This window comes from Taeniopygia guttata, chromosome 1, assembly GCF_048771995.1.
Source record: "Taeniopygia guttata chromosome 1, bTaeGut7.mat, whole genome shotgun sequence".
NCBI classification, from domain to species: domain Eukaryota; kingdom Metazoa; phylum Chordata; class Aves; order Passeriformes; family Estrildidae; genus Taeniopygia; species Taeniopygia guttata.
This window is the reverse complement of record NC_133024.1, coordinates 112,025,998-112,053,055: the sequence shown is the minus strand read 5'-3', so window position 1 is coordinate 112,053,055 and position 27,058 is coordinate 112,025,998. Positions and strand designations below refer to the sequence as shown.

Below are 27,058 nucleotides of genomic sequence, written 5' to 3'. Positions count from 1 at the left end.
AGGGTCTGCCCACCCTGCCAGGGAACAATTCCTAATTCCCAACATCCCATCTAACACTACTCTCTGTCAGTTTGAAGCCATTCCCTGTGTGCTGTCCCTCCATGCCCTGGAAATTGTCTCTCTCCAGGTTTCCTGGGGCTCCTCCAGGCCCTGCAAGGCCACCCTGAGCTCAGCCCAAAGCTTCTCCTGTGCAGGGGAACAATCCCAGCTGTGCCAGCCTTTCCTCCCAGCAGAGCTGCTCCATCCCTCTGCTCATCCTGGAGCCTCCTCTGGGCTCTCTGCAGCAGCTCCAGCTCCTCCTGGGCTGGGACACCCCAGGGCTGAATTTTCAATCTCTGCATGCCTGTGTGCAATATTTGCCTGAGACAAACAAAGATTTCCTGGAAGTGGGAATGGAAAATGCTTTCACTCCTTACCATCCTCTTTAGTGCGGGTGAAAATCTGCTCGCTCCTCACTCCATCCCCAGCTCGGGTAAAAGCCAACACCTGGATGCTGTAGTTGGTGTATTTTTCCAGGCCATCCAGCTCCAGGGATGGTTGGGTAGTGGTGACATTCTTTATCTCTCCCAGCTCTATAAAAAATAAAATAAAATTTAAAAAATAAAGTAAAATAGGAGTTATTGCCAAGTTCACTCTTCTTCCAGGCGTTGATACTGTGGAAATCTTGGGTGTCCCAGACAAGGAAAGCTTCATTATTACAGAACAGCAATGATTGTAATGAATTAAAATGAATTCATTTGTGTCCTGACCTCTTACAACCACTTGAAGCAGACCCATTTTTCATTTTCAAACTCCTTTTTTTGTTGCAATTTTAAAAAAAATATCATGAAGAGAATTGAAGAAATTCTACAAGTAATGAGATTTTTCATAGAGAACCAATAACAAGAAGAGATTATTGTGAAACCTCCCCTAAAGAAAAAAAAATGAGAACGCCGGTTATCTTCATAAAGATTTTCTAGTTATGAGAAAGACCATTTCTCATAAGGAAAATGAAGAAAACGTCCCCTTTATTTTAAAATACACAGCAAGTGCTGCTGCAAAGCACTTGATAGCAGCAATAGTGGCCAACAATAGATTTAAACACAGTAAAATCAGATTTACTTCAGAAAGATGATGCACTTCATATTAATCTTTTTTCTTTTTTTCAGCAAGCTAAAAAGTACAACCCATATGGAAAAAAAAAAAAAAAAAAAAAAAAAAAAGCTTTAAACATATTTAGGGCAGCAAATAAAGTTGAATAAATAAAGAAAATCTTGTTTTAAGCATGGCATGAACATCATCTTTCTTCATCATCTTGTGAGACATCACATAGGAGCGTAGATGTGATAATATCCACACAGGATCTGATCCAAAACTCCAGGCGTCACTGTAAACATTTAATTTAATGCCCTACATGTTTACATTTTTTCTGTATGCTTCTCATACATTTTAATCTTTATTTATAAAGGAACTGGTGGTTAACTTCCAAATATTTTTGAGTCTACCATTACCAGCCTCTGAGTCACATTTCCACTCTAAATTCCCATTTCCACACTTAACAGAGGCAGGATTTGCACAACTGCAGGTTAGAGTGAACTGTGGTTCTGGTGGATGAAAGCAAAAGAAGGGAGATAGCTGTGAAAAATCCGCAGGGCAAGTAGGAAAAAAGTTACGTGCATCTGAAACCTACTAATTTGTTTAATTTACAAGAAAGGGCCATACATGGAATTATAATCACACAATAAATTGCAGATTAGTAAAGCATCATACTTTTCCTTTGATCCTTTCACTAGGTCTCTGCTCTGGAGCCTGTTTCCCCAGAAATTATGCTAAGAGTACAAAAACACAACAGAAAAAGCTGGCATGGAAATAAAAAGCTTTTCCCAGAGACATTTCCCTCTTTTGCCCTCAACTACAGAGAGCAAATGCATCCTATCAAAAAATAAGTAATAGCATATCGAGTAGGCAAGGAGATAACCAACCAAATAATAGTGAAAATCAGGTTTGGGGTGGTTTGTTCTAGATCCATGTCACCATTCTTTAAAAAACCCAACATTCTGGACTCTGTAACCGAGGTGAAATTTGCTTAGGTTGTGTTGGGTACCATGGGAGACTTGTGGAGGGCTGCAAACCCATGGTGGGAGCCTTCCCTGAGGTTCCTCCAGGCAGCTTTGCTGCTCTGTTCAGGCTCTAGGAAAAATTGCTCCCTCACAGGTAGACAAAGTTTTCTCTAAACCAAAAAGAAAAGGGAGTAAAATGCCTTCACACCACAGAGCAAATGATATAAAAGGCTTTCCACTTGGTAACAGATTGGTGTTTCTCACCTCCATCCAAGAGGTTGGCCCAGTAGATGACCCTGAATCCCTGCAGGATCCCGTTCAGGGTTTCCTTTGCCAGCGTTGACCAGGAAATGGAGATGGTTTCTGGGGACGTGGCGGTGGCTTGCACATTCCCTGGAGGGCAACTGGGCACTGGAATAAGATATTCACCATTTTAACACAACGAAAACAACTCAATATTAATCTTTTAGTTACCCTTTATTTTCCCCTCTATCCCACCACACAATATTTAATTACCATTACACATTTTAACAATGTAAATCCTTTATTCTTGCTACAATTCTTGCCAAAAGTTTCTGCAACTGCAGCTGTTTTCCCTGGAATGACTTTTGATGTACTGTTTCCTTACTTGCTGACTTTTCTTTTAATAGGCTTTTTGTTGCTTCTTTTGAAATATAAGTGTGTTCTGACACTGCAATATGTAGAACATTCTGTAAGCAGTTTAAATATATTTTTTTAAAGTTTGCAGCCAAATTTACCCCTTTTGTGGACAATTCTGATGTCTCTTTAATTAAGTGGAGGGAGAAAAAAGTGGGCACATCTTTAAAAAACATTGGAGAAAATGGTCATAATATTTTTTTGCTGATATTTAAAAAAAATGGGAAAAATCAAACAAATCTAAGGCACTTTCTGTTGGCCATGTAGTGTCAAAGCAATACAGCAGTATTAGTCACTGGCATTGCTTTTAAAGCTCGTGGCATATTGAATTCTAAGAGGGACCCAAAATTGAGTGACAACCAAAAAATTTCCAAGAAAAGCAAGTATGCTGTATTCTGAAGGAAAAAAAAAATCCCATTAATTATAATATAAAATATATGCCCTGTGTGAGCATGCTGCCTTTTGAGGTCTTGCAGCAAGTGAAGCCTAGAAACATTTAGAGTAAAAAAAAAAAAGCTATCAGTCTTTCATGAATAGCCTGCCTCAAAATCTATGGCTCTTGAGGATTTTAGATGTGTGATATTCCATTTTGTCGGTGTAAAAATCAGATTCCAAGCTGGCACTGGTTTCAGGACACTGATGTGGATTTGCAGTAGAAGAAAATCTGACTTGCATGGCCTTTAGAATTATTATTTGCTGTTATAATCCTCTAAAATACTGAACTCTTTGTTTTGGATATGGGATCATTCTCTTTTTCCACTAGAGGACTCCCTCTCATTGTTTGAGAAGTACTTTTTATGCAGTTTTTAAAAAAATCTATATTGTTCCTTGGATTAGACAGGGTGAATTTTGCCTGAAATAGCAATGATTATTCTGTCATTGGATATCCTTGAAAAAATACACATCTTTCTTAAGATCGACAAGAGAGTGCAGTACAAGAGCTCTGGTTACACAGTAGATTCATTTGAAAACAGCAGTAATCCAACAAAAAACACAATATTGCTTCACCTTTCAGAGTTTCACTTCTCAAAACGATGAGATCACTCTGGAGCAATGATGAGATCACAACAGTTGCAAATATGTGAACACTAGAGCATTTGGCTTCTTAATCAAACTTCTGGTCTCAGTCAACATCATTCACAGCAGGATATATCATATTAGTAGAGTTATTTTTATTTACCTGGTAAAATAAATTCACTCTTGCAATGAAAATCAGACAAGCTCATTGAGCAGGCTGTTCTCTTACACCTTTCTACCTAAAGATTGGCCTTTTATTATCTCTACATTCATCATCACTAATCAAACCACAGAAACAACAAGATAAAAAGACATAAAATAATAGTAACATTAACAACATGTCCCATGAGAGTTGTTTGCCAAGGACCCACCGTCCTCAAGAGTGGTGGTGATGATTTCCTGAGAAGAAGGTCCAATCCCAGCCCGGTTACAGGCCTGTACCACCATGCCATACTGGGTGAATTTTTTCAGGTTATTCAGTGTATACACCTCACTGTCCCCGGTGGTGTCGATGCTGATGATGTTGAACTGGAAATTTCCCCCCGCGCTGTACTCCCGATAACCTATCTGGTACCCACGGATAATTCCATTCTGCAAGTGCTTCTTTGGAGCCTGAACAGAAAATGGAAAGTTACACATTAAGTGCACACATCAAAAGTCAAGCTGTTTCCCCTAAAATTATTGAAAAAAAACAAAAAATTTTAATTTTTATTTTTTTTCCTACTCAAAGCAAGTCTATTCCTAGGCAACAATTCAAAAATACTTCCTCCACATGAACCAACAACTTTTTTCAATCATATAAATTTCAGTTGTGTCTTTTGCAAATATTCCTAGGCAACAACCCAAAATTTCTTCCTGCACATGAACCAACAACTTTTTTCAATCATATAAATTTCAGGTGTGTCTTTTGCAAATATTCCTAGGCAACAATCCAAAATTTCTTCCTGCACATGAACCAACAGCTTTTTTCAATCATGTAAATTTCAGGTGTGTCTTTTGCAAATATTCCTAGGCAACAATCCAAAATTTCTTCCTGCACATGAACCAACAACTTTTTTCAATCATATAAATTTCAGGTGTGTCTTTTTCAAATATTCCTAGGCAACAATTCAAAAACACTTCCTGCACATGAACCAACAACTTTTTTTCATTCATATAAATTTCAGGTGTGTCTTTTGCAAATCTGTGCTGAAAGACCTTTAAATGGTTCATGCACAGAAAAATCCAATATAGAGACACTTTTGAGTGTGAATTTATAATTTTTTTTCTCGTTTCGGGTGAATCAATCCAAGCTGAGTTGATAAGGGTATATTTGCATTCCAGCCCACCATTCATTACTAATTGTTTTTGCCAGCAATTCCCACCATTCACTGAACCTTTAGGAAGGAATTTATTGATCTGTGCAAGGCAGTCACAGGAGTTTATTCAGTCCCGTGCATTAGGAAAAATTTTATGCTGTGCTTTGAAATATGCTTCTGTTAATTCAGTGTGTAGTGTAGAAAGACGATTAGATAATGAGTGCTGAAGGCAACAATGATTTGGAAAGCAGGGATTTGCATACTGAATAGCTGCAATAAATCTGGCATTCAGGGATATGGACAGCACAAAATGGTTGGCCAAAATTATGTGCCACATTTCTCAGTCACAGTGCAAGATTCCCTGCTCCTGACTAGTGGAAACCATTTGTGTGCTCTGCAATATAAAATGTGATCTAGTGCAAAGCAGAAATTTCTGTTCAGGGAAAATGCCTGTCATTGACAGCAATCCCCACAAAAATGATATTTAAATAGTGTTGGACCAATTTCCATATATGATGATGTTCCTGCCTGATCTTTTATCTGTATGAGGCGTAATTAGTATATCTATTTTAAATATTTAGTATATATATTTTCCTATATATATTTTTTTTATATGCATTTTAAGGTACAGTTTGCAATCCAGGGGCAAAAATCTCTTTCCAATCCTCCCAACAGATGCCCACAAGCTCATCTGTCCCTCTGGCCCATAAAAAAAAGTCTTTGTGAAGCAGTTTATCAGCAATGGGTTCGACTAGCAGAGGCAGCAACTTCTGCTGCTTCTACATCCCATTAAATCTCCTGAAGAATAGATTCACAAGAAAAATACTCATTTCTACCATGGGACATGCCTTTTTTGGGGAGTTTATAGTCAAGTGGGGGTAATAAAACCAGGGTGAGATTTGCCTTTCATCCGCTACCATCAAAACCACTGCTCTGCAAAAGCCAGTCCCCTCACAAATTTAAAATGAGTGCCACTGATTGATTGAACAATCTCTTGAGATGTTTCTTTTTCTCCCTCTTGCCTGAGAAACAGACACAGAACTTGAAGTGATGATACAATTCCTACTATATTACTCTGAGCAGATGTAGCTGATCAAATTAGATTCAGATCTTGAGATCCTTGTAAGTCACAAAGCAGGGATAGGGATTGTGTTTTGGGAATCTAAGAGGATAATTGTGTCCCATTTGAATATTTCTTTGGGTGTTTTGGTCAAAAACTCCCCAGCTGCTTTAGAAACACACAGGTCATTTTATTATCACAGCCCTTTGTAAGTGCATTACCTATTCTGGACAATTCAATGACTTTGTGTTCTTTGCATGTTTGCAGAAGGAGGTACCTTTAATCTGAGGGTGGAAGCCAAGGTCAGACTTTTCTTGTTGTTTGAGTTCAGATATATTCATAGAATCACTGAATAGTTTGGGTTGGAAGGGACCTTAAAGATCATCCAGTGCCTCCCTGCCACGGCAGGGACACCTCCCACTGTCCCAGTGCTCCAAGCCCCAGTGTCCAACCTGGCCTTGGGCACTGCCAGGGATCCAGGGGCAGCCACAGCTGCTCTGGGAATTCCATCTCAGCCCCTCCCCACCCTCAAAGGGAGAAAATTTTTCTTAGTATCTGATCTAAAGCAGTAATTTTTCAGTGTGAAGCCATTCCCTGTGTCCTGTCCCTCCATGCCCTGGAAATTGTCTCTCTCCAGGTTTCCTGGGGCTCCTTCAGGCCCTGCAAGGCCACCCTGAGCTCAGCCCAAAGCTTCTCCTGGGCAGGGGAACAATCCCAGCTGTGCCAGCCTTTCCTCCCAGCAGAGCTGCTCCATCCCTCTGCTCATCCTGACTGACAACAAATTGACCTCCAGACAAACACTTTGAACAAAGCAGCCACAGCAGCCTCTTCACTGGAAAGTCTACAATTATACTTTCTCACTTTGAATTGGAATAAAATGACAAACTTTGAAATTTTCATGAACTTCTTCAGAATTGTTTTAAATCAAGGGATTTTTTTTTATTTAAATAAAATATTAACCTTTTACTTTCTCTCTCCCCCCCACTTAGAAACATTATACAATATAAAACAAACTTCAAGTCGCTTCAGGACAAAAGCATTGAAATGTTCTGCTTCACAACAATTTCAATGTTCTTTGTTACTATGACCTGAAAACTTCATTTTGAGTTGACTTTTTGCACACATGACTCATTTGATAAATACTCCTTCTGGTGTACAGACTCATTTTTGGTGGAAAATTGAGTGAAACAAGTGTTCTTGGGGGAAAATATTGTGAACCTTGTCAGTAGCTATAGAACATGATGAAAAAGCAAGTTTCAGTCCATGCCCTTTCTCAAATAAGTCAGTATTTTAAAACAGGTTATCAATGACTTTGGTAAAGTATGACATTCTATAGCTTTGTGTGTGTTTAAATAGGAATAAAAAGGAAATGGAATATTCCGCATGTCTAAATTTAATGGGCTCATTTACCTAATGTAAAGTACTACATGAAAAAAATGAACATTTTCATACTCTTTTCTGAATGAGTGTTCATGTTTAACTCCCATTATCTCTGCACCAGTTTAATCAACCAAAAAGTGGTGAGTTTTATTTACCAGTTCAGTCTGAAACCCAGTGTCTTATGTGGACACACAGATATTGGATTAAACAAATCACAGACCAACACAATTTTGCTTAACTGGGATTTTCTAAGAGTGAGCTAAGATAAAACTTTAAATGAAGATTTACAGCTCAAGCAAGCTGCAGAAATGGGATTTAATACACGACGAAAGATAATCAATGTGGTATTCCCTGCTCCTTTTGCTTTTATTGACACTGTATTTTAATAAAGTTTGCCAGCTTTAAATATAACTATGGTTTTCACCACAATCCTGTTTGTTCAATGTCATCATAGCCTTTCATAGCTACAGCTCCACAAGCCTCCAAAATAAAAACTACCAAGGTCAGGTTCTTTTCTTGTTTTTTGGCTTCCATGACAACGTAGATTGATCTCATGGGGTATTTCTTTATTCTTAACTGCATTTTATTAGACACTCAAGGAGTGCCTTCTGCACAGCACTGTAGGGACCTACACAAAAGTTAGGATTCAGCATGGAACACAATTGGATTATGTCTGTGGGACCATCTTAAAGCTCCTTTTTGAGTAATGAACCAAAACTGCTCTGACCTGGAGAAAACTGCAATAAATCAAGGAAAGTAATTGGCTCGCTCCTGGTTTCGGACTTCTTAATAGGGAAAATCAACTTACAAATTGTCATTTAGAAAATAACTCTTCCAGTAAAGGTAGGACTACTCAAGCTCTAACCCTGCCCAGTAACTTCACCATAAGCTCATTCCAAATTGTGAAAATCCATCTCTCCCTTCAGCTCATGAGACAAAGCTAATGAAGTATGTATTCAATATATAACTCATTTCTGTGAGTATCTTGTTGTATTAGATATTGGACTATTCTTGAGAAGAATTCTCAAATCAAATTTCAAACATGAGCTTGAGAACACAACCCCAGCACCTCATTTGATATCCTTCAATATCAGACAACACCCAGAGCCCAGGACACACTCATTTGTACTTAAAGTATCCTTGAAGTACAAATTGAACTATATTTTAAGCTGTTATTGAAATGTAGGTGTGGGAATTCTGTTTCTCCTGTAGCTGCCTGTTCACATCTGCAGCTGTAAAATTTAATGGCAGAACTTCACAAACAGCAGCTATAAACTCCAGCAGTGAGACAGTGGTGCCCATCTTCTCTTGCTGTTTTTAAAAACATCCCCCAAAGTGAACTTTCCAAAAAAGCAAACAAAGCCTTTCAATCTGCCTACCCATAAATCCATAAAAATAAATTCAGGTGTAGAAGCTTGTAGATTATAGTTGACTTCATCAGATAGTCACAGTTCTTAAGTGGTTTAAAAAAGAGAAAATCCTTTTAAGAATTTATTTCAGTTGTTGAGAATCACTGTACACCCTTGTCTGGGTTCAAAAACGACTTCCTTTGCTCTACTGACTGCGTGCTGTATTTAAATCCATGTCTTCTCATTGTTGTGTTTCACTCCAGGTAGATCTGTGACCACACAGCTTTTGGTTTTGGAAACTTTTGGTGAAAAGCAACACTGCTATAAATTTAAGATGCGGACAAGACCCAAGAATCAGCATTGCATATTTTGTGATCTGTGAAGAAGAGATTCTGAACCTGCCTTTTAAGGAACTGGCTTAAACTTACAATATATTCATTATTATGCAATAAATAACTGATCACCCATAATTATTTGGTTAATAAGCAGAACCTCACTGCTCGTGACTTTCTGAATAATCCATATAATAGGCCAAAAGCCACATCACCCACATTTGCATATGAAATTAACATTCATATAGAAATTAATCATTATTATTATTATTATGCTACTTTAGCTATTAACATTACATATTTTAGAATTTTAAATATATGGAATTATCAACACAATATACAAGGAGTATAGATCAAAAAAACATTTAAAACATGGTTTAAGTACCTTTGATATCATGCCAAATCATATAAAACTTTCTGTTATTGTCAAAATACTGGGAAAAAACTAGAAAAATTGAGTCACGTGATGTGCCAGATTTTTAAATGATACCAGCTGATGATATTTTTATATTAATTACTCTTCATCAGTTCTCATGGACTATACTGAGACTCACTCTCTGTGCAGCAAAAATCTGTCCCAAAGTCTACTGCAATGGGAAGAAGATCCCATTGGTTCCAATGGTTTCTGGGGAAGTTTTGCCCAGAACCCCAGTGAAATTTTGTGAGTGCTCATTTCCTAAACATGTGGCCTTATTTCTGACAGCAGAAAGAAGAAAGAAATGCAAGCAGCTGCTACTTTTACTCTCCAATGGAAAGCTTTCTTTTCATGATGTTCCCTTCAGTGGTAAATATTTTAAGATTTGTTGGCAAAGGCATTTGCAATGTTTCTCCTAAATAACCAAGGCACAGTTGTTATGATACTCCCCTGAAAGCATCCACATACTGACAGAGCCTATCTTTTCTGTGGATGTGTGAGTATTTACCTTCCAGGTGACTCTGATGCTCTGGGAAGATATAGGCTCAAGCTGCACATCCTGAGGTGGACCATCAGGGGCTGGAAAGAGAAGGAAAATGCATCAAAAGTGGCCTTTACAGCTCAAGGAATTCAGCATTTCACATAAAATGTCACCACCGTTACACCCCAACATCACAGGGCAACGTTGGAGTCAATGCCAGATGGAAAACTTCACCAAACAAAAGCAGGGCCAGGAATCTTCTGCATTCAGGTGTCTTCTCTGGCCAATGGCAAAATACAACATGTGCCAAAACATACTAAGCTGGTAAATGAAATTCATAGAAAAAAAAAATGAATAATTGTAGTTTTCTTGGCTAGAGATACTCTCACAGTGCTTTTGCCCCATGTTGAGATAGGCAAGAGGAATTCTCAGCAGTCACAACCCTGGGGTTGATGGAAAAGCAGCAGAGTTCATTTAAAGCAGGTGAGCCAGAAGCTCCTAATCCACACAGAAAAGCAGCAGAACCCATTTAAAGCAAGTGAGCCAGGAGTTCCTAATCCTGCTTTCAACTTGTTGCAGATTTTCCAGTGGGATCCCCTTTGTTCAATGAAACTGAGCACATTCAGTCCAGTATCAGATATTTTACACAAAATCCTGCACACTTTACATTCTCCCCCTCCTCAGTAAGAGTTCCAGCCTGGAAATCAGACCAAAAAAAACCAAACAAACCAAAAACAGGTAGGTGGGAAAACTTTTATGGACCATCAACACGGTGCCAAAGCTGTGCAGGAGGTTTTAAACGTGAAGGAAAAAAGAAGGAACCTCCTTATCAGCTGGGCAGCTACAAAGCAGATGAGGATCAGCTGGGATTGAACAGAGAGATGTGCAGTAAATTGCTTGCTCAGTGAGGTAAATCACTGCAAAGGAAAGATCTGAGGAGAGGGATGGAGCCACCTCGAGCTGCTGCAGAGGGTTCCCTTGATGCAGAATACGGCCTCAGTAAAAGGTATTAAATTAAGTTTAATAGCAGGACAAAGGAAAGAAAGCAATAAAAAGGGTGAGATGGGGCTGTTAGAGGTGGAGCAGCAATAAATGACAGCTGTGGTGAAAGGAACCAGAACATTTTGCTTTAACTTTGATGAAAGCAGAGACACAGAATACAGCCTATAATATGTTTAAGTTATTAAATATGCCCTATTCTCTGCTATTCCTGACTGTTCTTCATATGGGAAATTTCCAAAGCTTGAAAGAACTTTATTTCCATTCTTCTTGCATTAATACAAAGGAAAGAAAAGAGGAAAAAGTCCACTGGCAAAAATGAGATCTCTATGAATTTTCTGAAGCCTGACCTTGATTCTGTCCTCCTGTTGACAAAAATGAATGCCACTTCTCTGGGGTATGCTATAATGTAGTGGAATTTGAGTGAAGCATTTGATCCTAAAAATAGGGTTTAAAATGTGCCCCCAAAAATCCTGAATTTTCCTCACAAGACCTTTTTTTTTTTTTTTTTTCCCACAGATCTGAAGAGTTAAGTGCTCCCAGCACACCACGGGGAGATGCTAAATAAAAGTCATTTGTTTTACATACTTAATGTCATACAGAGTTTGTGGCAAGGACATAAAGAAAACCCAGATATTCCCGTTTCCTCTATTGATTTCAGAATTAGGCCATGGCCATAATGCTTCTTTTTTTTCTGACAGGCATTATTGTAAGTGTGTACTGGCATCTATTTTCCAACACATGAGCTAATTGGGGTTGTATGGAAAGAAAGATGTGGTATGCAAGCTTTGAAATCATTCCATCCTTACCTATCCTTTTGCCACAGAGATCTTTTACAGGTTTCTTTTTAATAGAGATATTTCTTTGCGATACATAATACAGAGTCTGTGCCCCCTTTCCAAGTTGCTTGGTTTTTATCTTGTATTTCTTGGACCTTTATTTTGCTCCCTTCTCATTAGCTTCTCTCTCATCCCCTGCACCCATGCTGTTCCCCATTGCCTGCTGTAAAAGCAGAGAACAGAAGTAAACAGTGATAAAAAAAAAAAGGATGTTCCTACACTTTGTGCATCCCCTGGAATAAAAACCCAAGAGAAAAACATCACAAATTCTGCCTAAGCCTGACCTCCTCCCTTCCAGTTCTTCCCTAGGTAGATCAGTGACTTTTGAATACAGCTCCACACTGCTGGTCTTTTTTTTACCAACAAACAGCTCCTCAAAAGACAGCGACAAAAGGATCATTTATTCTGAAACCTGGTTACAAAGAACTGAATAAAATGTTATGGATGTTAAGGTTCCACCCTGCTCAGGGGGAAGCTGTTTTTTTATTCCAAGGGCAGCTGCTGATCCTGACAACTTAATTACCAGCCAGGAAAAACCTGGCAAGTAAAAAACATTCCAAGCATAGGTGAATAAGAGAGTTGATCCAAGACCCAGCCCTCTATTTTGCACAAGGAAGGATGGGCATTTTGGGGTTATAGATGTCTCTGGCTGGAAGAATGGATAGTCTATTTTCTCTAGTGATTTCACATTTTCTTTGTACAAAGAAAGAGAAAATTTCTGATAAAAAAATAAGTATTTTTCAAACAAACTATTTATTGTTAAAGCTGTTCACTGCACACTTTTCTTCTGCTGGAATGATAAAACAAATGCAACTTATGTTGTCTCCAATTTACTCTGCTTTCCACTGTGAGCCCTTGTGTCCTGCTCCTACTCAGAAAGTCCCTCAGAACCAAAACCATGCCCAGACAAGGAATGTGTTTTCATTGTAGGAAATTCCCAGAGAAATTAAGTGGGAATTTCACAGTTGGGTTCATAGGATATGAACTAAAAATCAGTCTCTGAGTGTTCAAATCCAAGATCAGCATGAATCTTGAAAGAAAAAGGGAATTTTCACTGCCAGGACTCTGTCACCATGTTGTCATCTCTAAATCCCCAAAGAAGGAAGCTGTGCTGACTTAGAATAAGGTAAAGGAAGACAGAAATTCTATGTACATGAGAGTGGCTCCAGCCACCAACACAGTACTCTTGGTGCTGATGCAGGAGAATAAAAGGTTAAAGGTAAAAATAAAGGTCAGACTTGATGACTTTGGAGGTCTTTTCCAACTTAAATGATTCTGTGATTCTGTAATGCAACAGAACAAAGATCAGGGGGATGACACTGACAAGGGACAGCCAAAAGACTTAAATAAAGGCCAGAAAAATAAATGGTGAGTGGGTTGAGTGAGGGAATATTCAAATAAATGTTGGGTTGAGTGAGGGAATATTCAAATGAAGAGTTGATTCATGTGGATCAACATTCTCAAAAGGGAAAAAATTAAATTAGTTACCTACGTTAATATCTAAACATGTAAGGAAAGCCACAATACCCACAGGGGAGGCACCACTGCTAAAAACAGGACGTTGCTGATTGAGTTGTCTCACTGTGGATATAGGTGTCTTATTCCCAACATCACAAGGAAAATTTGGAGCACAATGTCTTCTTTGACCACTAGATGCCACTGAACAGCTTTAATTACAGCCCTGTACAATTAAGTTGCAAAAGTCACGATGTTCTATGGGAAACACTCAGTACTCCTTTTGATACAGCTGCAGCTACAGAAGTTGCATTTCATGCAACGATTCCTGACATCAGAGAGAGATCATTCCCACAGAATTTAGAGGTTGCAAAGCCAGTTCATACCTGCTTCATCAGTGGTGATGGTGAGCTCATTGCTGGCCTCGCTCTTGCCGATGCGGTTCTTGGCGTACATGCGGATGTTGTAGGTGGAGGACGGGTGCAGGTCGATGATGGTGGCTTGGTTTAGCTGAGGGGAAACATCTCTTGTTCTCTGGACAGAATCCCAAGAGTCTGTTTGATAAGAAACATCAGCAGAAACATACAAATTAATGGTGGTGTTAATGTGGGTAATACAAGCATGAAGTTAAACTGTTTCATGCCACCGCTGTGTTAATCCAGAAAACACATTTTGCTCCAAGCAAATCCAGCGATCCCTCCCCTTCTTTGACAGCACTCCCAACTGCTCCAAGAGTGCTGCTGAGAACAATGGGATCTTAGCTCTGGGGGTCATCAGCAAATCCACAGAAATAGCTACTCTTGAGGAGGTGCTGAGAGCAGCAAAGATTCCTCAGTTTTGTGTGAGCATGATTTCTCACCTTTGGGACATTGGAACAACTGCACAAAAATGGGAGTTGCTGCCCCAAAGGGATCTTCACTCAGTGAGAAAGCTGGTTGTGCTCAAAAAAAAAAGGGAGGGAAGGCCCAGGGGGGACATCAGTGCTCTCCACAGCTCCCTGACAGGAGGGTGCAGCCAGGTGTGGACTGCCTGTTTTCCTTGGCAACAAGTGACAGCATGAGAGGACACAGCCTCAGCCTGGGCCAAGGGATGGTCAGCTTGGATACCAGCAGGAATTTCTTCATGGAAAGGGTGGTTAAGCATTGGAAGCAGCTGCCTAAGGTAGTGGTCGAGTCTCCATCCCTAGAGCTGGCCAAGGAAGACCTGGACATAGCACTCTGTCACCCACGTTATCTGGGTGACAACATGGGCATTGGGCACTGTTTGGACTTGATGTGCTGGGAAACCCTTTCTACCATCAGGGATTCTGCAATTCTCTGAAAGGTATCCCAGAAAAAAAGTAAAATTAATCCTGGAGAAGCACCCTTCCCTGGAGCACTCCCAAAAATGGAAACCCCAACACCACACTCCTGCGACAGCTGCTCAGCACTGACCCTGGAGGAAGCAGCCTGACTGGAACACACAGTCAGCCAGACTTCACCCCCCTCACCCCAAACCTCAGCATCAAGCCCTGGAAAACATTCATGTAACTGAGGGCAAGCCTGAGATCTCCTCCCAAAAGCCTTTGGAGTTATTATGTTAAATATCCAAGTTCTACTCCCCTACTGGTTATTTGTTTTCCACATATTGTCTTAAAGAATGTTCCACCCCCAAGACATTACCTCTCCCTTGTTTCTGGTCTTTGGAGCTTGTCCTTGTGCTGCCCTGGGTTCCTGGGCATTGTCCCTATTTTTATTTGTCATTAGAAGTAATTTCCTTTTCGGGCACTTCACCGTTCCTGCTCCTTTTTTCCTATTTTGTGCCATGTTCACCCTGAAGTCGGGGGACTTAAAAATTTGTTGCAGCCACCCTTACAGTGACCTGAGCCCTGTGGGGCTGCCCAGCAGCAGCAGCAGCAGCAGCAGCAGCAGCAGCAGAGCCCCAGAGCTGCGCTGCTGCTGCGCTGCTGCTGCGCTGCTTTGGGCTCTGTGGCTGCACAGCCCCGTGCAGCTGCTGCCGCAGGGATGTGTCAGGAGCAGCACAGAGCTGCTGCTGCTGCCTCAGCTGGGGCTGCAGCGGGGGAACCCCTCCCGCCCGGCCCAGGGCTGCTGGAGGCAGGCAGGGCTGCAGGAACAGCCCCGGCCCGGCTCCCCGGCCACGGGCAGCGGCAGAGCGGGGCTCCGCTGCCTTCGCTGTGCTGCCTGCACAGCCCTGCTGCAAAGGGCTGCCCGGCACAGCTCTCTGCCAGCCGGGCTCAGCCTGCGCCTCCCGTTTGCCTGCAGAGAGCAGCGACAGCCCTGCCCCGCCGGCCCGGCCGGGAACTCTCCCGCTGCCGCTGGGGCTGAGCCCGCGCTGCCCGCGGGGCGCTCCGGGGCTCGGGCTGGGACAGCGCATCGGCACCTCGGAGAGACAGGACACGGAATCTGGGCACTCTGCTCTGGGGCCTTACCGACGTTGTTAGCAAACACACAGATTCTTCAATAACGGGAACAGCGTGGGGGCATTATGATGCATTGTGATTACAACATATGGTACATAAATGTTTTTATTTCATAACTGTAATAGAAATATACAATATGTAATAAAAATAAATTACTTGCTAATTTTACTTATTACTTCAATTTTCTCTTCATTTTTCTATTCTTCTTCTTCTTCTTCCTACTCTTTCTTACTATTCTTCTTCTTTGCTACTTCTATGTATCTTTATATTCTAATTCCTATTCCTATTATTCTTCTACATATTTTAAAATTCTTATTCCTATTCTTCTTCTTCTACATATTATGAAATTCTTATTCCTTTTCCTATTCTTCTTCTTCTAAGTATTTCTAAATTCCTATTACTATACTTCTTCTATCTATTCTTAAATAAACGTTCTATATCTTGTCTTTTTAGTCTCCATCTGTCTTCTTCCTCTTTGTTGTCTTCTGCATCTTCTTCATCCTATTTGTCTTCATCTTCTTCACTGTCTTCATCTTCTTCATCTGCTGTGTTGTCTTTGTCCTCTTTTTCTGTGTCATTGTCTTCATCTTTGTCTTTGTCTTCTTTTCCGTTGTCCCGGAGGGGTTTGTGCTGAGTCTGTTCCAGGAGCCTCTGCTTTGTGCCCAAGAAATTGTTGCTGCACCTTCCAGGCCCGGGGCAGGGATGGGAGAGCTTTGGGCTCTTTGGGTGGGCATTTTCCAAGCCTCACTGCCCAGGTGTTCGTGGCTCTGCCTGGTTGGGTTTTGCTTGGCTTGGTTGGCCCACCCAAAGGCTTTTCTCTTCTCTGATTTGGAGGAGCTGCAGCAGCAATTTCTGAGCCCCTTGAGCCGAACCGATCAGCTGCTGCTCCGACACAGAGGAGCGGGACTGGCAGGAGCAGTCATCTTCATCTTCTTCCTGTTGTTCACCTTCCTTCTCTTTATCCTCTTCACCCTTTCCTGTGTCCGTTTTACTCCTCTGTGTGTGGCCTGAGGCAGGAACAGCGGAACAGCCCCCGCAGCGCCCGCAGCGCCCGCCTGAAGCGGGAGGGACGTTTCCCGGGGGCAGCCGGCTGCCCGCGGAGGGCCTGGGCTCCCAGCCGGGCAGGCCAGGGGCTGGGGGGGCTGTGCGGGGCAGGCGCCGGCCCTTGGCTGCACGGCTCCTGTGCCGGGCACTCAGCCCAGGCCTCCCGAGGGATGGGCACTGGGAGCCCCTCTGCCACTAAAACTTTCCATTTCTGGTCTTGCTTGTCTTCTGGGGGCAGCTCCAGGAGGCTCACATCGTCCCACTCATCATCCTCGGGGCACAGGGGCTTGGCCAAGATGACGTGCTCAGGCCAGTTCTCCTGCATGAGCCCCGTGTCACTGTTGTCTTCCCAGCTGGAGAGTCCTGAGGGTCTTCTGCCATTCTCACTGGACACATTTTGGGCATGATATTCTTCCCAGTCTGAATGTTCTGCACAGCTGATGACATCTCCTCCGGACAGCACTTGCTCAATGCATTCTTCCCAGTCCGAGGGGCCCTGGGAGCTGCTGACTTCTCCCTGGGACAGGTCTTGGTCCAAATATTTTTCCGAGTCAAAGAGTTGGTGGTAACTCCTGACCTCCCCATGGGGCAGATCTTCCTCTCTGCATTGTTCACAGCAGGACGCTTCCTGGGACAGCTCTGGGTCTCCATCCGGGAAAGGCTCCAGGTCATACAAAAATTGCCAAAATTTGTTTTCCTCATCAGAGCCGTCCCTCCTGTCCTGCATTGCCAGCACTGACCCCGCTGCTGCCTCCTCAGCAGCTCCGGACGGGGCAGCAGCTGCCGGCTCGGCCTCCGTGGGACTGCCGGGGGCAGGAGAGGCGCTGGGCAGGGCAGGGACTGCCTCTGCTGCCACCTCTGTGCCCACGGGGCTGGCAGAGCTGGGCCCCTCTGGGGGAAGAGCCGTGCTGTCCTCGGGACTGAGCTTGATGGCCGCTTCCACTTTGGACTGCTCCTGGTCACTCATGCTGTCCTCTGGTATTTTCTCGATGTCTTCTTCTACTGAGGACAGCTCCTGGTCACTTGAGCTGTCCTCTGGAATGTCCTCCAGATCCTCATCCACTGAGGACAGCTCCTGGTCACTTGAGCTGTCCTCTGGAATGTTCTTGATGGCCTCTGCCACTGGGGACAGCTCCGGGTCACTTGTGCTGTCCCATGGAATATCATCAATGGCCTCTTCCACTGAGGACAGCTCCTGGTCACTTTTGCTGTCCTCTGGAATGTTCTCAATGGCCTCTTCCACTGAGGACAGCTCCTCGTCCCTTGTGCTGTCCTCTGGAACAACCTTGATGGCCTCTTTCACTGGGGACAGCTCCTGGTCACTTGTGCTGTCCTCTGGAATGTTCTCGATGGCCTCTTCCACTGAGGACAGCTCCTCGTCCCTTGTGCTGTCCTCTGGAACAACCTTGATGGCCTCTTTCACTGGGGACAGCTCCGTGTCACTTGTGCTGTCCCATGGGATGTCCTCAATTGCCTCTTCCACTGAGGACAGCTCTGGCTCGTTATTGCCGTCCCCTGGAGAGAGCTCGATGACCTCTTCGACCTGGGACAGCTCCTCGTGACTGGATGAGGAACAAGTCTGGGTGTTCTTCTCCTTCACTGAGTCCAGTGGCTTCTCCAAGGAACTGGAGCTGACATCATCCTCATCTTCCCCTTGGGACAGGAGAGCCTCAGGGGGCTCCTCCTCCTCCTCAGTATCTCCAGCTGGGGCAGCAGCTGCCGGCTCGGCCTCCGTGGGACTCTGTGGGGCAGGAGAGGCGCTGGTTAGGGCAGGGACTGCCTCTGCTGCCACTTCTGTCCCCACGGGGCTGGCAGAGCTGGGCCCCTCTGGGGGACAAGGCTGAGGCTCCTCGTCCCTCACTGGGCACAAGGGTCTGTCCCAGATCTCAGAGCTGATGTTGTGTCCCCATTGGGACAGCTCCTGCCTGCTCACATCTTCCTCCCTTTGGGACAGCTTTCGCTCACTCACATCGTCCCACCGGGGCAGCTCTTGGGCTGCAGTGTCTGCTCCTTGGCACAGCTCCCTGCCACTGCTGTCTCTCACTTGGGACAATTCCAGCTCTCTCCTGTCTTCCTACTGGGACATGTGGCAGTGCACACCTTGTCCCCATGCTGAGAGGTCTTGGTACCTCTCACCTTCCCTCCGGGAACGCTCTTGGGCATCATCCCATTGGGAATCCTCTGGGACACTCAGATCTCTCTGCAGGGACAGCCTTTGTGGCATCTCTCGTCTTCTCCCCATCCCATCTCCTGCTGCCCACTCTCATCTATTTCCCACTGGGAAATCTCCTGGGTTGTCACACGTTCTTCCCTCTCCCACCCTTCTTGGTACATCTCACTGTCTTCCTCCCACTGGGACAGCTCCTGAGCTCTGATGGCTTCTTCCCCTTCATAGAGCTCTTTGTGTCCCACCTCTGTAGTGGGAAACGTCCCAAACTCTCACACGTACCTGGCCTTGGTTCAGCTCTTGGCTGCTCCTCATTCCCTGCCCGGACATTTCTTGGGCTCCTGGAACATCTCTCTGGTCGGTCGCTTCCACATCTTCCCTCCGGGAAAGATCTTGGCCCATTTTGACAAAGAGTCTCTCCTCCTCCTCAGTCTGTGAAAGCAGCAGGACTGAGCTGCCCACTGCCCCTGACCACTGCTCGCTGGTGGCTTCCAGCCAGCTGGGCAAGGAGCTGTGGGACCGGGAGTTGGAGTTACCTTTGTCTTCCTCGCTGTTGCTGTCTGTCACTGTCAGCCGCTATCACTGTCAGCGTGTGGCACAGACAGAGCCAGGGAGCTGCTTCCTCTTCAGAGAGCGGCTCTCCTGGAACTGGGCACCCCAGGGCTCCGCGCCCCTTGGAGACCCTCAGCCCTGGCGGAACTCCCTGATGTCACAAGGGTCTCTGGCCACCACCAGGTCCCACATCACAAAGGGCCACCCCGGAACCCCAACAGCAGTGGAGCACACAGGAATTTGTTGCGATTTGTGTTTATTTCATTAAGTTATTGTTAAATGGTTCATTCTGTTATCCCCCCACATCTTCCCCAAGTTGTTTTTTTCCCTATGTTGTACACTCCCTTTAAAGCTGTCCCTCAAGTTATTCCCCTCCCTTGGTCCCAGTCCCTTCCCTGCCTGTCCAGGTAACCCTGCCCCTTTTTCCTGAATGTTCCCTGCCACTCAGCCCCTGGGCCAACCCCTAATTGAAACCCTCACTTGGAAATCCCCTAATCCAGGATGCCCCATTGGCCCCTGTGCCTTTCCCTCTGCTCCCCCGATCCTGATTGTCCCACAGTGTTGCTGTAATCCCCTCACTCCTGCCCTGAGGATTCCCTGTTGCTTCGCTGTTAGTACCCACTGCCTGACTTGGATCTGAGCAAAACCCCTTGCAAACGAGGGTGAGGGGCTCTTTTTTATCCTGCTCTCTCCACCTCGAATAAGCTTTCCCTATGGAAGCTCAAGGCAAAGCGGCTCCTCCTTCCTCCTGGGCCTGCTCCCTGCCGTGGCTGTAACAGCGTGCAGGGCAGAGCTTGCAGCTCTCCAGGTTCAGCTGTGGGCAAAGCCCAGTCCCCAGCTGTTCCCCAGTCCCGTCGTGGCTGCCGGAGCGCACAGAGCCAGCCCGGGTTGCGGGGGGCTTGGGCAGGAGCTGGCCGGGAGCATCCCCGGAGCGGTGTCCTGGCGGGCCCGGCTGTGCCCCGAGCCCTGCGAGGCTTTGGCCCCGCTGGCACACGGCAGCCCCAGCCCCGCAGTGCCGAGCCCCGGCTTTGCAGGCTGCGCTGCCCAGGGCACGAGGAATTGGCCGCACGGCCGTGCCGGGGGCTCGTGGGCAGCGGCTCCAGGAGCCGCGGCAGCCCGGGGAGCAGGGGTGTCCCTCAGGGCTGTGCCCGGGCACCGGGGCTCGGCCCTGCCCGCAGCAGCGGCACCCGGGGGCACCGAGCGCGGCCTCGGCGCCCGGGCAGGGCACGGGCAGCTGAGCGGAGCAGGGGCAGCCCCAAGGCCGGGGCCGTGCCCGGGCACCGGGCCGAGCTGGAGAAGCGGCACCGCCAGAGCCTCCTGCGCTGCCGCAGGGCCGGGCCCGGCTGCTGCCCCCGGCCCGGGGCAGTGCCCGAGGCAGCGGCTCCTGCGGCTCTCCCCTCGCCTCTGCGGCGCCACGGGCACAGCGGCCGGGCCGGGGCTCGCTCCCCGCTGCCGGCCGGGCGCTGCCGAGGGCTCCCCGCAGTGAACTCATCTCCCGCTGGCTTTGTCCCAGCTGGGAATGAGGAGAGCACGGGAAGACTCGTGTTGGTCGGGGAAGACGCGTGTTTGTCATCCCCTCCCTCACAACTCCTGGTTTCAGGTGTTCCGGTGCTGCCACCCCGTGTCCATCTCTGGTACCGCAGCAGCCCCGCGCCCGGCCGGAGCCCCCGCGGATCCCGGGAAATCGCCTCGGATCCCGGGAAAAATTTGGGGGATCCCCAACTCTGCGGAATCATCAGGGACCCGGGGCATGCCCCGCTCACATCACAGCACAATAAAATGCAATATTAAACAGAACTGTTCAAACTTTGTCCCTACGACTACCCTAATGAAATAATGTTTTCAAAAGGATGAGGCTCAGAGAGGCACAAATGAGGACCCACAACCCAAAGATGTATTTGCACACCTCCGATGGAAACTTCTGGAGGCTGCACAGGACTGGTCTCCATGAAGGGCCAGGTCTGAGTGCCACAGGTACATGTCTGTACAGACAGGTGATGTCTCTAAGCATCAAAACATCCTGAAACGCCGTTCCTGGTAATCACAGTGCTCCGGCACTAGACCCTACAGGACAGGCAACTCCATGCTCCTTCCATGGAGTAACTAATTCCATTGGGGTAATTAGTGAATCTTTTGTGTCTGATCGGGTAGACATCAGCAGTGCTGAGCTAACTTTGGACTCGATGATCTTAAAGGTCTTTTCCAACCTAATTTCTATGATTTTATGATGGGATATGTGAGAGCTCCTAAATACAGTCCATGCATTCTTTGTGGTCACCTGCACCTTCTCTGAAACAGGAAAGATTTCCTGCTTGAGAAGCCTCGATGGTGCATCTGATCTAAATCCATTCCTGAGTCCTCAGGAAAGGCAACAGAGGTGGGAAATGCTCACAAAACACAGCTGTGCAGTTTACAGCTTGTCTTTGGTCTTGGTAGGGTGTTCCTTGAATATATAATCTAAATTTTGTTCCATACCTTTAGTACCTGGAAACTGAGGAGTTTTCCTAATTCTTCCTCTTTTTTCCTAATCCCCCCAACTACCCCATGCAAGTTCTCCATTAACCATCTTTGGTATTTTATCTTCTCGGTGATTTAATTAATGACAAAATTTGTATGCAAGAATTCAAACACCTGATCCTGGTTTCTCCAAATAGTCAGCCTCTGACTCTAAAAAAATGATATTTCTGTTGTTTGCAGCAAGAAGAAGAAGATAATCTGCTCTTGTTAGGACATGACCCCCAGGATTTGTCTTCAGATACATACAAAGAAATATTTTGGGCACCAATTCTGCTGCCCACTTATTTTCCTTTCTTTAATTTTTTAACATTTATCAATATATTCTGTCCTGATATTTCCATCCAACCTGATGATGCTTCTTTTGCTGTCTTGCTCTTGATTTATCATTCCATATTAGTGAGAAATCATTTTTCAATGCAAGTTCATGGTGACCCCCACTTAATCTTTGCCCGCATTCTACATTATCACTGGAAAACATAAAATTAAATCTAACAAGGATGTTTTAGAGCTCTGAAATCCCTTCTTGTCATTGCTTCAATAGAATGGAAGCACCTCAGTCATCCTAAATGGAGTTGTGTTGAGTTACATCATTCTGAGATATTTATTCTTGTATTTGAGAAATACAAGACATGTTTTAGTGTGAGCAAGGAGTCGATCAGGCAAGAACGATTTTCAAAAGCTTTTCTGGAGCAGGTGGGTGGTTGGAAAGAAAGGAAAATAAACAAAAAGAAAACAGAGCATAGAAACTTTTAGGTGTGCATATCCCTTGAAGGCACCCTTGCCCAATCCACATCTCCAAACCTTCAATTCCTGACTTCATCTTCAGTGGAGAATTTCCACTCCTCATCTTTCAGGTACATTATCAATCTCTCCTGTACATTATTGATTTCATTTAGAAAGACAGGGCTAAAATGATGACTGACGATTCAGCACTCCTGAAAATATTTTTTCTACTAATGAAAACATCACAAAATTTTTGCCTCAGTAACTACAGCATGAAGCGATAAAAGGGAAAAGCAGCAATTGCTAAATTCAGTGTCTTTACCACAAAACAAACAAAAAGGACAACAAATGAAAATAAATCTTCCTGTGGAAGATTAAACAAACCACGATAAAAAATTCCATCAGACAGTTTCAATTTCTGAATTACGTTTTACAGCACAAACTGGGTGGGGAATGAGCAGCAACGGGGACTGCTGAGGTTGTTCCTTACCTGACTTGTTCTTGCACTCGATGTCGTAGCCGGTGATGGGGCTGTTGCCGTCGAAGCCCATGGTCCACCTGAGGGCGATGCTCCGAGCTCTCACCTCCCGGATCTCTATCTCAGGGGGGTCAGGGGGCTCTGGGCAAAGACACACACAGAGCTCTGCTCAGAACACACCCCATCCTCCTAGCAGGGGCACAGCAACCAGCGTGGCACTGGCTCAGCCTTCCTGGCGTTTCTCTGGGCACTCATGGGGACCCTGATCCTGTAAATCACCTGCTGGAAGTATCGGCACTTTTCAGCTTGGTGTCACTGGTGTAGTTGTGAATACTGGCTCCTCTTTAACCTTCTTGGTTGCTTTTCCTTAAAATCACTCCAGCTCGGACTTTCATCCCAGGAAAGATGTTTTACCTTGAGCAGCACATTTCTCTGATCACTGATACTACTATCTCATACTGCTATCAGTGATTTTACTCAAAAAAGTGATGTAGAAATATGAGTACTAAACTCAAAAGTGCTAAATTTGGTGGGGAGAGAGAGTAAAATTTCTTTTCTTTGAGTGTGTTTAAAAGATTCTTTTAATAACAGAATAATTTGATTAAATAATTCTAAAAGCTCTTTCTGCCTCTAAAGTTAATGCTGTAAATAACCAGCACCTAGACACATTCTATTGTCCCTTTAAATTGTCATGGCAGCTTAGATGAGCAGTGGTGCAACTGGGAACCTGTCCCCAGCCTCCACTTGAATTTTTCAACAGGGCTGCCTTAGGCATCCTCTGGAATCTGCTGCTACTTGGAATCAAAGGCAGGGAGAGAGAAACCTGCAAGTTGTAGGCATTTGTTGTGTGCAGGCTCAGAGAGGCACAGGAGGAACCAGCACCACATGGAGCAGTGGCCAGTGGCTGAGTCCTGCCTGTGCCCTGCATCTCAAATATTGTCACCTCTGCAGGATTTGTTGTTTGTGCCCTGTGGGAGGGGAACCCCAGCCCCAGGCAACATAAATTCCTAGAATGTGGATTGTGCAGACTGCTCACAATTTATTTTGATTGATTAAACTTGAAATATTTTGCTTTAAGTTCCACAGTAGGTTTAACATTTCTCTAGAGATGAAGTGAGATCACTTTTGCTTTATTTCAGACCTGGATTTGAAGCACATTAGAGGAAGAGCAACCTGTTCTTCCTCAATCCTCCATATCCATAGTCCTTAGCAGTTTTAAGTATCTTTGGCAATTGTCAACTACTGTATTTAAGAAAAAAAAAAAAAATTAATTTGTACAGATCTAGAAGGACTCAAGATTATCTTTTATTTTTATATAATCTTGTGATGCTGGAAAATGAAAGAGTGAGAACCTTAACACAGCTTCTCATTTCTTTGACAATGAGGAACACATTTAACTAGGGATCAGAACCTCCCACCCCTCAGCAGATTTCTACACTTCCTGTCCTACAATAGCTGTCAGTTTTTTCCTTGTGTTGTCCTCTCCCTACCTTGCACAGTGAGCTGAATTATTCCACGATCCTCCCCGTAAGAATTGATGGCGTGGCAGGAGAAGAAGCCAGAATCTTCACGCACAGTTGGCAGAATCTATGGGAGGTTGGAAAAGAGGTGATGGATTGAACAGCACACAGAGGAAATAAACCAACAGCTTGTCTGTGGGGCACAAGAAAAATCATGCAGACTGTTCTCCTTGACAGCAATAAATAGATATTGCAGGTTACACACATCCAATTGCATAGGAAAGCTTCCAAAATACTGAGATTATCAAAGCCAGCAGCACCTGGGCTGAGGACACAGGCTACCAGCTCGACATGTGTAGTCAGGAGCTGGAGCTCCACCTATTCCTGCAGCTTCTCCTTAGGAGCCTTGTTTCCAGTTCCTCACAAGTTTGCCAAGTATTTAAGTGTTGGCTGAAATTTGCCATACAAAATGGTGCCTCCTGCTGCCTCCAAATTTTTCTGGCTATTTCTGAAAATTGCTCAAGTGGCTGAAGTCTGTGTGGAGGAAATAAAGGTTCAAACACTGGTGGTGAACCCTGTAGCATTTAGCATGGTGCCTCATAATAAAGTTTTGAGTGGTCTTTCTTTTCAATTTGTTGTTTAACAGCAAGGAAAATTATATATAATATTTACAAACATGATCATAATGATATTTTTCTCCAGGACCACTGCTTCATTCAAGGTACAAGAAAGAAAGAATTTTTTTTAAGCGAGCAGATATTTGAAATACCATTTCCTTCTCATTGTTCAGTGTGCTGCTCCACAATTTATTTACTGCTCACTGTTCAAACTGTGCCCTGAAAACAGACATTCATTTTCTCACAGCATTTTCCTCTGAATTCACCCATTTCAGAAACACGAGTGAATTTATTTTCATCAGCCATGAAGAGCACTGCCACCATTTCATGTAGGGAATTAAGGAAATAGATGTATGATAACGTTTGTGGCTCCCTGACAAGTTGCCACATATTAGCTGAGCCATGGAAACTCCACGTGCTCTTTATTCCTCAGCAAAACTCAGGTGATGTGAGCACAACTCCCAGTCACCACTGGTTAAGATAAATGAATTAATTTCCCACTTGCTGTAAGGAAATTGGAGAGTTATCATCTGAGATGTGGCAACGTGTCAAGCTGTGTTCACTTGCACGTGTGGCTGAGCTTGGAGACAGGGAAACAAAAATTTCCAGAGCCCAATTTGAGACATGTAGGGCTTTCCTCCCCCTCCCTCAGCAATAAATAGCTTTTCATGTGTTCATAACAGCTTCCACTGAGTTCAGCTGCAGCCAGGAGGGCTTAGTACTTCTGCAAATCAGACCCCGAGGGCTCAAGGCGAGTGCCCAGAAAACAAAGAACACACAATTATTGGCCACCTGTGAAAAGTTTGGTCTCAAAGATCAGCTTTGCACCACACAGTGCCGTTCATTACTCAACCCTAATTCAGCCCCAGCGAAAATCCAAATCCTGTCTCACTGAGGCAGGGGTTCTGCAGAAAAAATAAAAGCTGAGTACACAACTAAAGATTACATCATCATGCAAAAGCACTGAGCTCAAAGCTTCAGAGACAGCCTTGAGCTGCTGTTTTCTGCTTTTTGGGGTGTTTTATTTCTCAGAAGTGAAAGGTTTTATATGTAACACACATGGATGTAGAACACCATTGCTATACACAACTCCTTCAGGAAGCTCTCCAAGCAGGACTCCAGCCTTCCAAATAGAAATATTATTGTGCATCCAGGGGTTACATTATTAAAATCAACAAGAAGAATGAAGGCAGAGAGGCCTAGGGGTCAATCCTATAACTAAATATTATTTGCATCACAAAAATACTAATAGGAATAAAGTCACACATAGAATTTTTTCTTCCTCATAGAAGTCAATGACAAAAGGTCCCTCACAGAGAGCAAACCCAGAATTTTACTGGGTATCATCCAACACAGTTTTTTGCTGGTAAAGAAAGAAATCTTTCATAAGAGTTACATTAAAATTTAGACAATAACCAGACAGATAGAGAATTGGTTCCTTGGGCCTGATAAATACACTTTTTATATGTGACTGAAAATGGATAATGAAGATTTTGGAGTGAGAAAAAAGAAGAAAGATTCTTTTAGATTTCATAAAAGCACATGGAAAACACCACTTTGAATCCTGACTTTATAAAGTGGTCTCACCAGCCCCACCAAGTGAAAGGGGGGGAGAAGAGCACTTTAAAAAGGCAGCATTTTTTCTCAAACTAGTTTAATGATTTTGGTGAGGGTAGGTATGACACACATCAGAACTTGGTGCCAGATATTGGCCAGAGTTTATCAGCAGTTTGGTCAAACTGATCTGAGGAAGGACAGGC

General features: G+C 44.4%; 1 protein-coding gene and 1 long non-coding RNA gene across 4 annotated transcripts in view; one reads left to right on the top strand and one right to left on the bottom strand.

The window, feature by feature from the left end:
• The window catches only part of DSCAM (DS cell adhesion molecule), a 462,695-nt gene that overhangs the window by 85,672 nt on the left and 349,965 nt on the right, over nucleotides 1–27,058 (bottom strand). For all 3 annotated transcript variants that reach the window (XR_012058288.1, XM_030283877.4, XM_072935734.1), the window contains exons 13-19: nucleotides 24,712–24,808; nucleotides 23,234–23,362; nucleotides 13,708–13,875; nucleotides 10,056–10,126; nucleotides 4,085–4,325; nucleotides 2,304–2,450; nucleotides 417–572 (exon numbers count right to left, since the gene is read on the bottom strand). Coding sequence is in view for 2 of the 3 variants with exons in the window: in XM_030283877.4 (XP_030139737.1) it covers nucleotides 417–572; nucleotides 2,304–2,450; nucleotides 4,085–4,325; nucleotides 10,056–10,126; nucleotides 13,708–13,875; nucleotides 23,234–23,362; nucleotides 24,712–24,808 (1,009 nt within the window). In the remaining variant the exon portion in view is untranslated. The remainder of the gene's footprint in view (nucleotides 1–416; nucleotides 573–2,303; nucleotides 2,451–4,084; nucleotides 4,326–10,055; nucleotides 10,127–13,707; nucleotides 13,876–23,233; nucleotides 23,363–24,711; nucleotides 24,809–27,058) is intronic.
• LOC140685093 (uncharacterized) lies at nucleotides 4,368–7,006 on the top strand. The gene is made up of 2 exons (XR_012058297.1): nucleotides 4,368–4,789; nucleotides 4,880–7,006. It is a non-coding gene; the product is annotated as an uncharacterized lncRNA (long non-coding RNA).